General features: G+C 38.8%; 1 protein-coding gene across 2 annotated transcripts; it reads left to right on the top strand.

Annotated features, from left to right (window-relative positions):
- The first annotated feature begins 2367 nt into the window (after positions 1-2367).
- LOC127428425 (tetratricopeptide repeat protein 1-like) lies at positions 2368-12802 on the top strand. 2 transcript variants are annotated; one of them, XM_051676780.1, is made up of 8 exons: positions 2368-2437; positions 3020-3566; positions 3708-3768; positions 5131-5243; positions 5772-5808; positions 6351-6499; positions 7814-7868; positions 12156-12802. In XM_051676780.1, the coding sequence occupies exons 2-8, from the start codon at positions 3057-3059 to the stop codon at positions 12290-12292; spliced, it is 1062 nt and encodes a 353-aa protein (XP_051532740.1). In that variant the 5' UTR covers positions 2368-2437; positions 3020-3056; the 3' UTR covers positions 12293-12802. The 2 variants fall into 2 exon arrangements, with proteins under 2 accessions (XP_051532740.1, XP_051532741.1); XM_051676781.1 differs by having other exon boundaries at positions 2388-2437; positions 3057-3566.
- Positions 12803-13866: the final 1064 nt, after the last annotated feature.

The following is a 13866-nucleotide window of genomic DNA, read 5'->3' as shown; positions in this document are numbered from 1 at the left end:
TTGCAGGAGGTGTTGGTGTTTGTGTGAAGTGAAGGTCAGAGTGGGTGCGGGGTGCGAGATTGGGCCTTTCAAATCTGCAGTAGAACACATTCAGGTCGTCAGCCAGTTGTTGGTTCCCTACAGCGTTGGGGGCAGGAGTCCTGTAATTTGTGAGTTGTTTCATGCCACTCCACACTGATGCAGGGTCATTAGCTGAAAACTTGTTTTTCAGCTTCTCAGAGTATCTCCTTTTAGCCAATCTGATTTCCTTATTCAGTGTGTTCCTGGCCTGATTGTAAAATACTTTATCCCCACCCCTGTAAGCATCCTCTTTGGCCTGACGAAGCTGCCTAAGCTCTGCTGTAAACCATGGTTTGTCATTGTTGAACTTTAAATAAGTCCCAGTAGGAATGCACATATCCTCACAGAAACTGATATATGATGTAACAGTATATGTGAGCTCGTCCAGGTCTGTGGCTGCAGCCTCAAAAACACTCCAATCCGTGCAATCAAAGTAGGCTTGTAGTTCCAGCTCTGATTCATTGGTCCATCACTTTACAGTCCTTACTACTGGCTTGGTTTATTTTAATTTCTGCCTGTAGGTTGGAAGAAGATGAACCAGACAGTGATCAGAGAGTCCCAAAGCTGCTCTAGGGACAGAGCGATATGCATCCTTTATTGTTGTGTAGCAGTGATCCAGTATATTTCTGTCTCTGGTGGGGCATGTAATGTGCTGTTTGTATTTGGGCAGTTCAGGTATGAGATTTGCTTTGTTAAAATCCCCATGAATAATAATAACTGAGTCCGTGTATTGTTGTTCTGTGTTTGTGATTTGATCAGCCAGCTGTTGCAGCGCCGCGTTCAAACACGCGTTTGACGTGATGTAAACACTCACCAGAATAAACGAGGTAAACTCCCGCGGTGAGTAGAAAGGCTGACAGTTAATAAAGAGCGCTTCCAAATTAGGACAGCACATCTTCTTTAACGTTGTTACATCTGTACACCAACATTCATTGATATAAAAGCATGTTCCACCGCCTCTCATTTTCCCCGTTAACTCTGCGATGCGATGCGCTCTGAATAGCTGAAAGCCCGGCAGATGTAACGTGCTGTCCGGAATGGCTTCACTCACCAGGTTTCTGTGAAGCACAAGGCAGCAGAGGTTGAAAAGTCCATGTTTGTGCAGGTGAGGAGATGTAGTTTGTCCATTTTGTTAGGAAGAGAGCGGAGATTCACAAGATGAATGCTCGGCAGCATTGTTCGAAAGCCCCGCCAACGGAGTTTGACCAGCACACCGGCTCGTCTACCTCGCCTGCGTCTCCTGAACAACAAAGCCACGCCTCCAACTAAAATGTCTAGCAAAACCGGGAAAAGACTGTCTGGTATATGCTGTCGAATGTTCAGCAGTTCGTCTCTGGTAAAACTGACTGGAAAAAGATTACTAAACACAGGAAAAACAACAAAACAATAGGAGCGCTCCACACACATCCGCGGTGCCATCATGATGCTACCAGAGAGCGTAACAGTCAACTAGCCTGTTATGACCCCTTACAAAAAATCTAAACTTGCCACAAACTTGCCGCTCATATTTTCACATGCAAATGAGCTTTTGATTTGCCACAAATGTTTGCCAGAAGTTTGCAGCTTTTTGCCGGTAGTGGTGAACCTGGGGCAAACCTTTGGCAATGGACAATTTGCTGCAAGTTTGCCGCAAAGCTCTTTTGCATGTGAAAATTATCAGTGGCGAATTTGCATGAACTCTCGTTTTTCACAAGGGAGTAAGTCACCCTTTGTGGATACCATACAAATAAATGGGGAGAGCCGTAAACTGACACCTACCCATCGCAAAATTGTCTGTGTCTTCTCTGCAATTTTATCATAGTAAACTTGTTTAGTGTAAAACATGTTGAAGATTAGTGTACAGGCGGTCAATTCATTAAGTGATAAGCTGTTTCATCACAAAAGCAGTTTATTCAGCACAAGGAAGCATCTCCTCCACAGACATCCATTAAAAAAAAAACAGCCTGGTCTCCTCACCAGTGTATTGGCCATAGAATGTCTATGTGACTGCGGAGTTATGCTATTTTATAGTCTTCATAGAAACAAATAACTTCCGAGGTTTCAGGATGTGAATAGCTCCTAGTAGAACCTCAGAGTTGTCATTCGTAATTCCGACAAGACGTAAACGAAGCATATATCTGCCCCTTACAAAAATTACCACAACAAAATATGAGTTGCTACTACATTTATACACACTTTTGTAACTTTTTTGTGTGTATCATGCATATAAATAAAAAATGTAACAACACAACAGCACATCCTAATCACAACCGTCTAATTGTACTACATTTTTTACGTAATCTATTCGTACTACATGTCCCAGAATCCTTTGCTACACATACGTCACGCAGCGAAAGACCGATGAACCGGAAGAGACGTTATGGTTCATTTCTAGAAGGTAAGAACGAAGTGCTGAGTAAATGTTTTTGTTTAAACTGTTTCCCGTTAAATTTATTTTTCTCATAGGAATTGCGGACTTAAATGTAATGAAGCCTTTCAAATAATGCTGTCGTAGCAAAGTATAGAGCTGGTGAAAGGAAATCAACCTTGTTAACACATGTGCTAATTGTGTTTTGTCAGAATCAGTTAATGCAAACTACTATATTTCATTGTCGAATATTGTTGTTCCTCTTTTCTTTTTTAAATCTAATACAGACATTGTAGTGTATATTAAGTGTGTTACGAGCTATGCCAGGTTTTAAACTAAGCATGACAATTATTGATGACAATAGGGCGAGTCAGCAAAACCAGTTGAGACAAGTTTAAGAAAGTACGCTCAAATATTAACATACTTTTAGCTAAATAGTACAAACTTATATATTTTTATGAGATTATGAAGTACTTGCTGTAAAGCATTCCAAGTGGCAGTCTAATAGAACAAAGGGGAATCCTAAGTCAGTCTGATATAAATTAAATGGGCATGTTATATGCTTTTAGTTTTATAGAAATGTATGATTATTTAAGATTTCAAACTTTTTAGGTTTGGCCGAATTAGAGTAATTTGATGTCATCTCCAGATGGAGAGGGAGACTGAGACTGAGACACTCTCAGCCACCATGGCAGACACCTTGAATGTGTCAGAGAGCAGGGGAAACACTACAGACAAGGAGGAAGACAGCTTCTATGACTGTGAGGACATGTTAGCTGCAGAAGATACATTACAGGTGGGACACACTGACGTAAAACTCACAGAGGTGGCTCAGAACGATAGACTGGAATCAGATGCCGGGACAGAAAAAGACAACTCTAAAACAGAGAGACTGGGAAACATGGATGCCACTGACCGATCGTGTTTGGGTAACACATCAGCAGAGGATTCTGAAGGACATGAGGACTCAATGGGAATAGACCCAGGATTTGGGGAAGACAATAACAAAGAACAGGAGAAATGGGAGAGATTTGCAGAGGACAATGATAAGATGGGGAGTGACTCGGATTCAGAGTTTAAAGAAACAGTCAGCGTGACCGAGTATGATGAGGAATACCTTTGTGAGTTAGAGAAAGACCTGACAGAAGTAGAGAAAGAAGTGAGCTTTATTCTTCTTAAAAAAAAACTGCTGTTCTGCCTGTACTCCTGAATCATTTTTGCTATCATTGTGCATAATGGTTTTGAGTGGCTCTCAACTGTTGCTTGGTGACCAATGATGTTTTATTTGCTCCAATCACAGAGCAGAAGAAAGGAGAGCTTAGAGCTGAAGGAGAAGGGCAATGCCCAGTTCAAGAGTGGCGGTAAGACTGTTCATGTTGTCCATTTACTTTTTTTTTTTTTTTAAATCAGATAAAGCGATAGTTCACCCAAAAATGAAATTTCTCTAATCATTTACTCACCCTCATGCCATCCCAGATGTGTATAACTTTCTTTCTTAAGCTGAACGCATACAAAGATTTTTAGAAGAATATTTCAGTTCTCTAGGTTCATACAATGCAAGTGAAAGGTGGCCAAAACTTTGAAGGTCCATAATGCACATAAATGCAGCATAAAAGTAATCCATAAAATCAATATTGATGTCCTTTTTTACTTCAAAATCTCCTCCCTGCCCAGTAGGTGGCAATAGGCATGAAGAATGTGAATCACCAAAAACAAAAGAAGAAGAATATGGAAGTGAAAGTGGAGATTTATTGTAAAAAAGGACTTAAATATGTATCTGTTTATCACCCACACCTATCATATTACTTCAGAAGACCTGGATTAAACCACTGGAGTCTTATGGATTACTTTTATGCTGCCTTTATGTGCTTTTTGACCCTTAAAAGTTCCGCCCACCATTCACTTGCATTGTATGGAAATACAGAGCTGAGATATTCTGCTAAAAATCTTTGATTTTGTTCAGCAGAAGAAAGAAAGTCATACATAGATGGCATGGGGTGAGTAAATGATGAGAGAATTTTCATTTTCGGGTGAACTATCCCTTTAAGTGCTTTTAAATGTCTAGTTCACCCAAAAATGAAAATTCTGTCAGAATTTACTCACCTCCATGTCGTTCCAAACCAATACAACTTCTTCTATGGAACACAAAATGTGTGTGTGTGTGATTGTGTATTTATCCCCTCTGGGTTTACCGTAGAAAGTATATTCCCATAGACAGCTTCAGTGAGAAAATGAGTTGCGTTCAATAAACAGACCATTCTGTCTTACCGTTCTGTTTTTATTGTCATTTATCAACATGTTAGTGTACGAAAATCGCTGTCACATCGCGCCTAGTGTGAACAGACAGATTGCTTGTCTCTAGAATCTTATCACTTCACGTCTGCTTAGAACAAAGTGTTAGGTGAAATTTTAGCCTCAGTCACATGCTCACTTTCATTTAATCTGTTGTCCATACAATAAAAGTGAATGGTGACTGAGGCTGTCATTCTGCTTAACAACATCTTTCCAAGGTTCCATAGAAAAAAAAGTCTTTCTTGTTTGGAACCACGTGAGGGCGAGTAAATAATGACAGAATTTATGATAGTTCCGGTTGTTCAGAAAACCCACCAACTTGTTGAATATGAAAATGTCTTTTAGCACATCCCTGCTTTTCAAAGGAGGCTGTGTCATCTGTCTATGTTGTTGTTTGTATGGATAAGCTGCTGACATTTGAATGTTTACAGAACATGTAGAAGCTGAAGAGTCTTACACAGCCGCTCTGCAGGTCTGTCCTGTGTGCTACAGCAAAGAGAGATCCATCCTTTTCTCTAATCGAGCTGCTGCACGCTTGCATCAGGTGATCGTTCTCTCCAGCATTTGGTTGTTTTTGTATAGTTTTTTTTAAAGCATATTTGTTTTATTTTCTGAAATGGTTTTGTTTCTATGAACTTCGATATATAGATTCAGGTATGTTTAAAGACATGTTTTCTGAGGACACACAGTGTTTAGTTACTGTACTGAACTGCACAGATACAGTGCAAAATCATATATACACAATTCTCTGAATACAATCTTTTTTTTTTTTTTTTGTGTATTAAGTAGGAAAAAAAAGCTTGTTTTTTTCCCCTCTTTTTTGTTTTCCTTTTTGTTTTGTTTTTGTATGGTGATTAATGAAGTTACTGTTCTGAAATAAATTACATTTTAATAAAATAAAATGAATTAAAAGGAATTTTTGCTCTGTTATTTTGGAACCAATGTAATAATATCTTGATGTGACAACAATATTTTAAATGCTGAAATTGTATAATTTTTTTGTCCAGTATCTTTTGTTTTTAATTATTTAAACATTATTTTATTAATGCATATTTTTCACTTTATCTTACAGGATAAAAAGAAGGATGCTATCAGAGACTGTTCTAAAGGTGGGATTATTAGCAGTGTAAATCTTGCTGTACTGTATATAAAAAATCTTTTATAATATTTTATTTTCCATTTTTTAATTATATAATGAAAATGTATAACACTATACATTGTGTTATATTACGCTGGCATTCATTTGTAAAAACTGGTCACCTCACCACTGCTGCAAATTCTTTTGTTTTCTCAAATATTTTTCCAGTCTTGAAAAAGTAATAGTGGATTTTCAAATGGAAATGCAAAAATGGGATTTGCTGTGGCCTCTCATTCACCAATATAGAAGTTTACCCTGCTGTAGTATACCTCCGCTTTCCAAACCTGGAAAAGTGATAAGAATCCATTGAATCTAGTCTGCACAGTCCTGCTCACCTAGTGCTAGAAAAGACAGTATACACAGAACATGTTTTCTGTGTATAGTTAGTTGCTGTTACACTGTTGTATTTCCATATTTCCTTTTCTTCTGGTATTCAATTTGACATTTGAACTGAATTGAAACCATGAAACGAAGGCAGTTGAGAAAACAACTTTTGTGTCATGTCTTCCACAGCCATAGAACTGAATCCAAATTATGTTCGTGCCATTCTACGGAGAGCAGAACTCTATGAGAAGACAGACAAGCTTGATGAAGCCCTAGAGGACTACAAGACTGTCTTTGAGAAAGACCCGAGCATTTCTGCAGCTAGAGAGGCGTGTATGGTGAGTGTCATGAGGTCCTCAGTTTGGTTACTTGAGTATGTTCGTCATTAGATGTAGAGGTAGATTGGTAAATCGGTTTTACAGATTAATCTGTGTTGTTTTTTTGGAACTATCAATAGTTGCGGATAGTTTAATATGTTTGTTTTTTTCCTTGGTATTCCTCTGTAGCTGGTACGAAAGAATTGTACAGTTAGAACGGCTTGATTCTACAGTATAACAGCAGCCTCTAGAGGTGAAATAAAAACAATGTGGGGATTTGCTTCATCTAAATCTGTCATCATTAACAATATTCATCTGTTTTATCCTCACTTCAATGCATATTTAGTTATTTTGATTAGGTAGTCAAGTGTTCTAAATCGAAGCGAGGGCATGCAAACGAAAATGCAACTATATGAAAACGTAAATTGTGTCTCCAACTTCATATCTTCCCTAATGGAACTTTATTTTATTTTTTAATTTATTTCTGGTCCAAGCTGGCCTTTAGCTGGTTCAAGTTGGTCATTAGCTGGTCCGAGCTGGGAGGCCAGCTACCAGCTTTGTCATACCAGCTCAATGTGGTCAAGCTGGTTTTTGGAAGAATGTAGCTGGTCAACCAGCTCATGATCAGCTTGGACCAGCTACCACGTTCCAAAACACAGCTACCAGCTTAAGCTGGATTTTCCAGCAGGGTTGTGAACAATAATAAGCCTTATTCCTCATTAAACCTCATCTGGTGAAATATATAGGCTATAAAAGCTTAATTTGGTAAGTACTTCATAATAGATCATTGTAACAGAGCAATGTCTTCAATCTGTTTCGGACTTGTTTATAGTAAAAGACCCACTGAGCGTTATGCATCTTCATCTTTTTTTGGTAATTATTGGGATTTTAGTTAAACAACAAACACTGCATATAGGATTTTATTCATTTTGGACTCTTGTAGCATCTATGTCTGTCCCCTGCATGGTAAGGAAAGACTAAATCAGTTTTAAAAACTATAGACTGATTAATCGGTTATCAGCCTGTTCCACTACCTTAGTTATCGGTATTTGCAAAATCCACTATCGGCCGGATTAGATGTGTATGTTGCATGAACATTTTATTTTACTCACATGAGAGTAGAACAATGCAATGTCTGATTCGTTTGAAAAGGGCACGAGTATTACTGAAAGATAGTACTACAAATACTGAACAAATATTTGCGATTTATTAGGCTCAATTATTAAATTGTCCACATTCAATGTGGTTCTTAACTTAATCTTCCTCAATGTTAAGAAACCATGGTGTCTGTCAGAGTCACTAAATTTCAATTTCTCTTTCTAATGCCTTCCACAGAGGTTGCCACAGCAAATTGAAGAGCGCAATGAGAAGCTGAAAGAAGAGATGATGAGTAAGATTGTTTTTTAAATTTGGCCTTTTCTTACCAAATCCCCTTCAAAGATCAGAGACATCCTAACAAGATTCATCATGACTTAAACTCAATGCAGAAAAAAAACCTGTTGGACAAATGTTATTGATTACCACAAAAATTTATTTTGACTCGCCCCTCCATTTCTTTAAAAAAAATAAAAAGTAGAAATTTGGGCTCAGTGAGGCACTTACAATGGAAGTGAATGGGGCCAATCTGTAAATGTTAAAAAATGTTTCAAAAGTATAGCCACAAGACATAAACAATATAGTTAACATGATTTTAGTGTGATAAAATCAGAGATTACATCTGCTCTGTCTTGCCACTCAATCTTGACCCGCTGCAGTTTGCATACCGCAACAACCGCTCCACTGATGATGCCATTGCATCTACAATACACACTGCTCTCTCCCACCTGGAAAAAAAGAACACTTATGTGAGAATGTTGTTTGTAGACTACAGCTCAGCATTCAACACCATAGTGCCCTCCAAGCTAGATGAGAAACTCCAGGCTCTGGGCTTAAACAGCTCGCTGTGCAGCTGGATCCTGGACTTCCTGTCAAGCAGACGCCAGGTGCTTAGAATAGGCAGCACCATCTCCTCATCACTGATCCTCAACACTGGAGCCCCACAGGGCTGTGTTCTCAGCCCACTACTGTATTCCTTGTACACACATGACTGTGTGGCATCACATAGCTCCAATGCCATCAAGTTTGCTGATGACACGACGGTGGTAGGTCTGATCACTGACAATGATGAAACAGCCTACAGAGAGGAGGTGCACACTCTGACACACTGGTGTCAGGAGCACAACCTCTCCCTCAACGTCAGTAAGACAAAGGAGCTTGTGGTGGACTTCAGAAGAAAAGACAGAAAACACAGTCCCATCACCATCAATGGAGCACCAGTGGAGAGAGTCAGCAGCTTCAAGTTCCTGGGTGTCCACATCACTGAGGAACTCACATGGTCCGTCCACACTGAAGTCGTTGTGAAGAAGGCTCATCAGCGCCTCTTCTTCCTGAGACGGCTGAGGAAGTTTGGAATGAACCGCCACATCCTCACACGGTTCTACACCTGCACTGTGGAGAGCATCCTGACTGGCTGTATCTCCGCCTGGTACGGCAATAGCACCGCCCACAACCGCAAAGCCCTGCAAAGGGTGGTGCGAACTGCCAGACACATCATCAGAGGTGAGCTTCCCTCCCTCCAGGAAATATATACAAGGTGCATCTCAATAAATTAGAATGTCGTGGAAAAGTTCATTTATTTCAGTAATTCAACTCAAATTGTGAAACTCGTGTATTAAATAAATTCAATGCACACAGACTGAAGTAGTTTAAGTCTTTGGTTCTTTTAATTGTGATGATTTTGACTCACATTTAACAAAAACCCACCAATTCACTATCTCAAAAAATTAGAATACATCATAAGACCAATAAAAAAAACATTTTTAGTGAATTGTTGGCCTTCTGGAAAGTATGTTCATTTACTGTATATGTACTCAACACTTGGTAGGGGCTCCTTTTGCTTTAATTACTGCCTCAATTCGGCGTGGCATGGAGGTGATCAGTTTGTGGCACTGCTGAGGTGGTATGGAAGCCCAGGTTTCTTTGACAGTGGCCTTCAGCTCATCTGCATTTTTTGGTCTCTTGTTTCTCATTTTCCTCTTGACAATACCCCATAGATTCTCTATGGGGATCAGGTCTGGTGAGTTTGCTGGCCAGTCAAGCACACCAACACCATGGTCATTTAACCAACTTTTGGTGCTTTTGGCAGTGTGGGCAGGTGCCAAATCCTGCTGGGAAATGAAGTCAGCATCTTTAAAAAGCTGGTCAGCAGAAGGAAGCCTGAAGTGCTCAAAAATTTCTTGGTAAACGGGTGCAGTGACTTTGGTTTTCAAAAAACACAATGGACCAACACCAGCAGATGACATTGCACCCCAAATCATCACAGACTGTGGAAACTTAACACTGGACTTCAAGCAACTTGGGCTATGAGCTTCTCCACCCTTCCTCCAGACTCTAGGACCTTGGTTTCCAAATGAAATACAAAACTTGCTCTCATCTGAAAAGAGGACTTTGGACCACTGGGCAACAGTCCAGTTCTTCTTGTCCTTAGCCCAGGTAAGACGCCTCTGACGTTGTCTGTGGTTCAGGAGTGGCTTAACAAGAGGAATACGACAACTGTAGCCAAATTCCTTGACATGTCTGTGTGTGGTGGCTCTTGATGCCTTGACCCCAGCCTCAGTCCATTCCTTATGAAGTTCACCCAAATTCTTGAATCGATTTTGCTTGACAATCCTCATAAGGCTGCGGTTCTCTTGGTTGGTTGTGCATCTTTTTCTTCCACACTTTTTCCTTCCACTCAACTTTCTGTTAACAAGCTTGGATACAGCACTCTGTGAACAGCCAGTTTCTTTGGCAATGAATGTTTGTGGCTTACCCTCCTTGTGAAGGGTGTCAATGATTGTCTTCTGGACAACTGTCAGATCAGCAGTCTTCCCCATGATTGTGTAGCCTAGTGAACCAAACTGAGAGACCATTTTGAAGGCTCAGGAAACCTTTGCAGGTGTTTTGAGTTGATTAGCTGATTGGCATGTCACCATATTCTAATTTTTTGAGATAGTGAATTGGTGGGTTTTTGTTAAATGTGAGTCAAAATCATCACAATTAAAAGAACCAAAGACTTAAACTACTTCAGTCTGTGTGCACTGAATTTATTTAATACACGAGTTTCACAATTTGAGTTGAATTACTGAAATAAATGAACTTTTCCACGACATTCTAATTTATTGAGATGCACCTGTACAAGGCGATGTGTGAAAAAAGCTCGGAGGATCATCAGAGACTCCAGCCACCCGAGCCATGGGCTGTTCTCACTGCTACCATCAGGCAGGTGGTATCGCAGCATCAGGACCCGCACCAGCCGACTCCATGACAGCTTCTTCCCCCAAGCAATCAGACTTCTGAACTCTTGATCTCTCATGATCAATATACATCAGCACTGCACTTTATTACCCTTACATCTCACACCAGACTGTCATAAATTATATTATTATTATACATATTCTGTCTTAACAACTTACTATCAACCGACAGCCTGAATGTCAATACAGTACAATACTGTACATTCTATATAGATAAATACTTTTTTTATATATATTTTAATTTTTAATTTTATTGAATAATGTGTATCTATATAGTAAAAAACTAAAAAAACAAAAACAGCGTATTGTATACTGTACAGTGTATGTTATTATTTGTATATTGTTGAGTGTAATTATGTGTATAACAGATGTTTAAATTGTGTTGTGTTAATTTTATGTTATTGTAAATTGATATATGTCTCATCACTGTCACGACTGCTATGTTGATCGGAACTGCATCCAAGAATTTCACACACCATTGCACTTGTGTATATGGCTGTGTGACAATAAAGTGATTTGATTTGATTGATTGATTTTGATAAAATCGCTTACTAACCTTTTCTGTGTAAAGTTATAGCCAATTTTACAACAGTGTTGCCATCCATGACACTGTTATGTCAACAAACACTAAAATGATGATTTAAACAACTTTACAGCTCAAATAATACATGAGTTTGAACAGAAGAATAAATTAAGTGTTTTTATAAAATTATAAGCATCACATTTCTGCCTTTAAACCTTCCAAAAACTGGCCCCATTCACTTCCATTGTAAGTGCCTCACTGTAACCTTGATTTCCTAGGAGGGATGAGACAAAATACATTTTTGTGGTAATCAACATTATGCCACAAATGCTGTCGATTAAGCTTAACTTCTATTGAACCCAGAATATTCTTTTAAGACAAAGTCTTGTGGGCTTTTGATAATTCCCGCACAATCTTCTATGGTCTGATTACTGGTGAAATGTTCTTACAACACATGTTGGTGTTAATGTTGTCCATTGAAGGTATAAATAAATATTGCAGACTCACTATTTTTCTTGTAGGGAACTGATTTATAGTTTTAGGTAAAGACTGTTGCTGTGAGGCTGAGAGGACAGTGAATTTACTGCAGCTCACAATGAGAGGCCAGTCAGGGGTGTTCCTGTGTCTCATATTGATCTCACTGCAGTCACAGCCTCAGAGCAGTAGTCAAGGAAAGAGCTCTTAAGAGTTTTTATTCTTTAAGTGTAAAAAGTGTCATTCTTTACAAATGTATATGTGGTTTGCTGTAATCATATTAGATTCAGATCTTTTTTTAAATGTAGATGATATAAACTACAGCATCTGTTCTATTTCTTTTCAGGTAAGCTAAAGGACTTGGGAAACATGATTCTGCGACCCTTTGGCCTCTCCACCTCTAACTTTCAGGTCAACCAAGATGCCAACACAGGATCCTATTCTGTTAATTTTGTTCAGAATCCAAATAACAACAACAGATAGCAATCTAGCATACCTTTTAAATGGACAGTTCACTCAAAAATGATATTGTGTCATCATTTACTCACCCTAATGTTGTTCCAAACCCGTATGACTTCCTCTCATCTGTGGAACGCATAAAAGAGATATTAGGTGGAATGTAAGTCACCATTCACTTTTATTGCGTGTTTTTGCCGTACAATGAAAGATAATAGTGACTGAGATTAACATTCTGCCTAAAATCTCCTTTCATGTACCACAAAAGATTAAAAGTCATACAAGTTTGGAACAGCATTAGGGTGAGTAAATGATTACAGAATTTCATTTTGGGTGAACTACCCCTGTAATGCAATGATCACCATAAGAGTTAACCAACTATCAACCCATTTAAGTGTTTGTCACTCATGAACTTTTGAGTCACATCCCCATGCTGCATAAATTCCTTGTGAAGCATTGTTGCAGAATTGCTTGCCACGGGTGAGTGATTTCAGCTGTTTCCATTCGATTTGACCAATTAAATTATCAGCTCATGTTTTCAAGTGGCTTTTGGCTTGTTATAGGATTCTCTTTTGCTGTTACGTGCATTTTATATTGATGTTCAAATTTTTCAACATGCCAGAGTGTAACGTTGCTATATATGTGGAAGCTGGTGTCGGTGATAACCACAAACCATTCGTCAGTCCTGAAGAATGAGGTAATTGCCCTGATCACCCAAATGACAAAAACATGCAGTGCTGTCTTCAGATACCTGTGTTCATATTAAATCAGCAGTTTGTTGCATTTATTCAAGTTTGGTGCTTGGATGCGCTATTATTCACAAATAAAATATGCAACATGAGGTTTTCATAAAGAACAACAAGGCACAAATTTTGGTACAAGGCAAAAAGAGAAAAACAGATGTTTAATGCTCCTTTCAAAAAGATATATACATTTACAGTAAACACATTTATGCCCACGACCACCATTCTCATATGTATAGTCAGGAGAGTTCTTCTATTGTACTGATTCAGCTGAGTCAGTGTGTTGCTCAATTCCCTTTATACAGGCCTCAGGTTGAATCTGTGCCATGAAAGATAACAGGCTACTGGGGCAACAATAAAACCTCAAAAAACAAAGATCGTGATAAAGAACTGTATGACTGCGAAATACAAAATCCATGGAGAGATGTGACAAATGATGGTGGTTTTATTTATTATTGTTGTCATTAAAAACTCATATAAAGTGGGGAAGCATGGAAAAGATGAAAAGTGGGTTGGAGTGATTTGTTATGCTCTTCAGATTGCACTGATCAGTTAATGTGTGTTCAGCTATGGTGTGCCACAGAGTGGGAAAACTTCAAGCTTTAAAAGTAGAGAAACCCCTCTGTCCTTCTTGAGACTTCAAGTACAGTCTAAACACAAAAAGGGGCTCAAGTCCATCCCCTGCATTAAGGCTCAGAATATTTCGATATAAAAGGAGCAGAGATAATGTTGGAAAGGAACACTGGGATTTCATCCAAAACTAGAAGCACAATGAGACCCAGGCATCTTTAATTGTGCTGTGAAGCATAGCACATGCAATATTTATTGCATTTTTACATTAATCTTTTGACCATTCTA

Source organism: Myxocyprinus asiaticus, chromosome 38 (genome assembly GCF_019703515.2).
Source record: "Myxocyprinus asiaticus isolate MX2 ecotype Aquarium Trade chromosome 38, UBuf_Myxa_2, whole genome shotgun sequence".
Lineage (NCBI taxonomy): Eukaryota > Metazoa > Chordata > Actinopteri > Cypriniformes > Catostomidae > Myxocyprinus > Myxocyprinus asiaticus.
Note: the sequence above shows the minus strand (reverse complement) of the source record. Positions and strands in the feature narration are given on the sequence as shown.

Excerpts from the sequence above, each read along its gene's own strand:
- LOC127428425 (XM_051676780.1), top strand. The coding sequence starts at position 3,057 with ATGGAGAGGGAGACTGAGACTGAGACACTCTCAGCCACCATGGCAGAC. Across the intron at positions 3,567-3,707 it reads TGACAGAAGTAGAGAAAGAA|AGCAGAAGAAAGGAGAGCTT; the intron begins GTGAGCTTTATT and ends CTCCAATCACAG. Across the intron at positions 5,244-5,771 it reads CTGCTGCACGCTTGCATCAG|GATAAAAAGAAGGATGCTAT; the intron begins GTGATCGTTCTC and ends TTTATCTTACAG.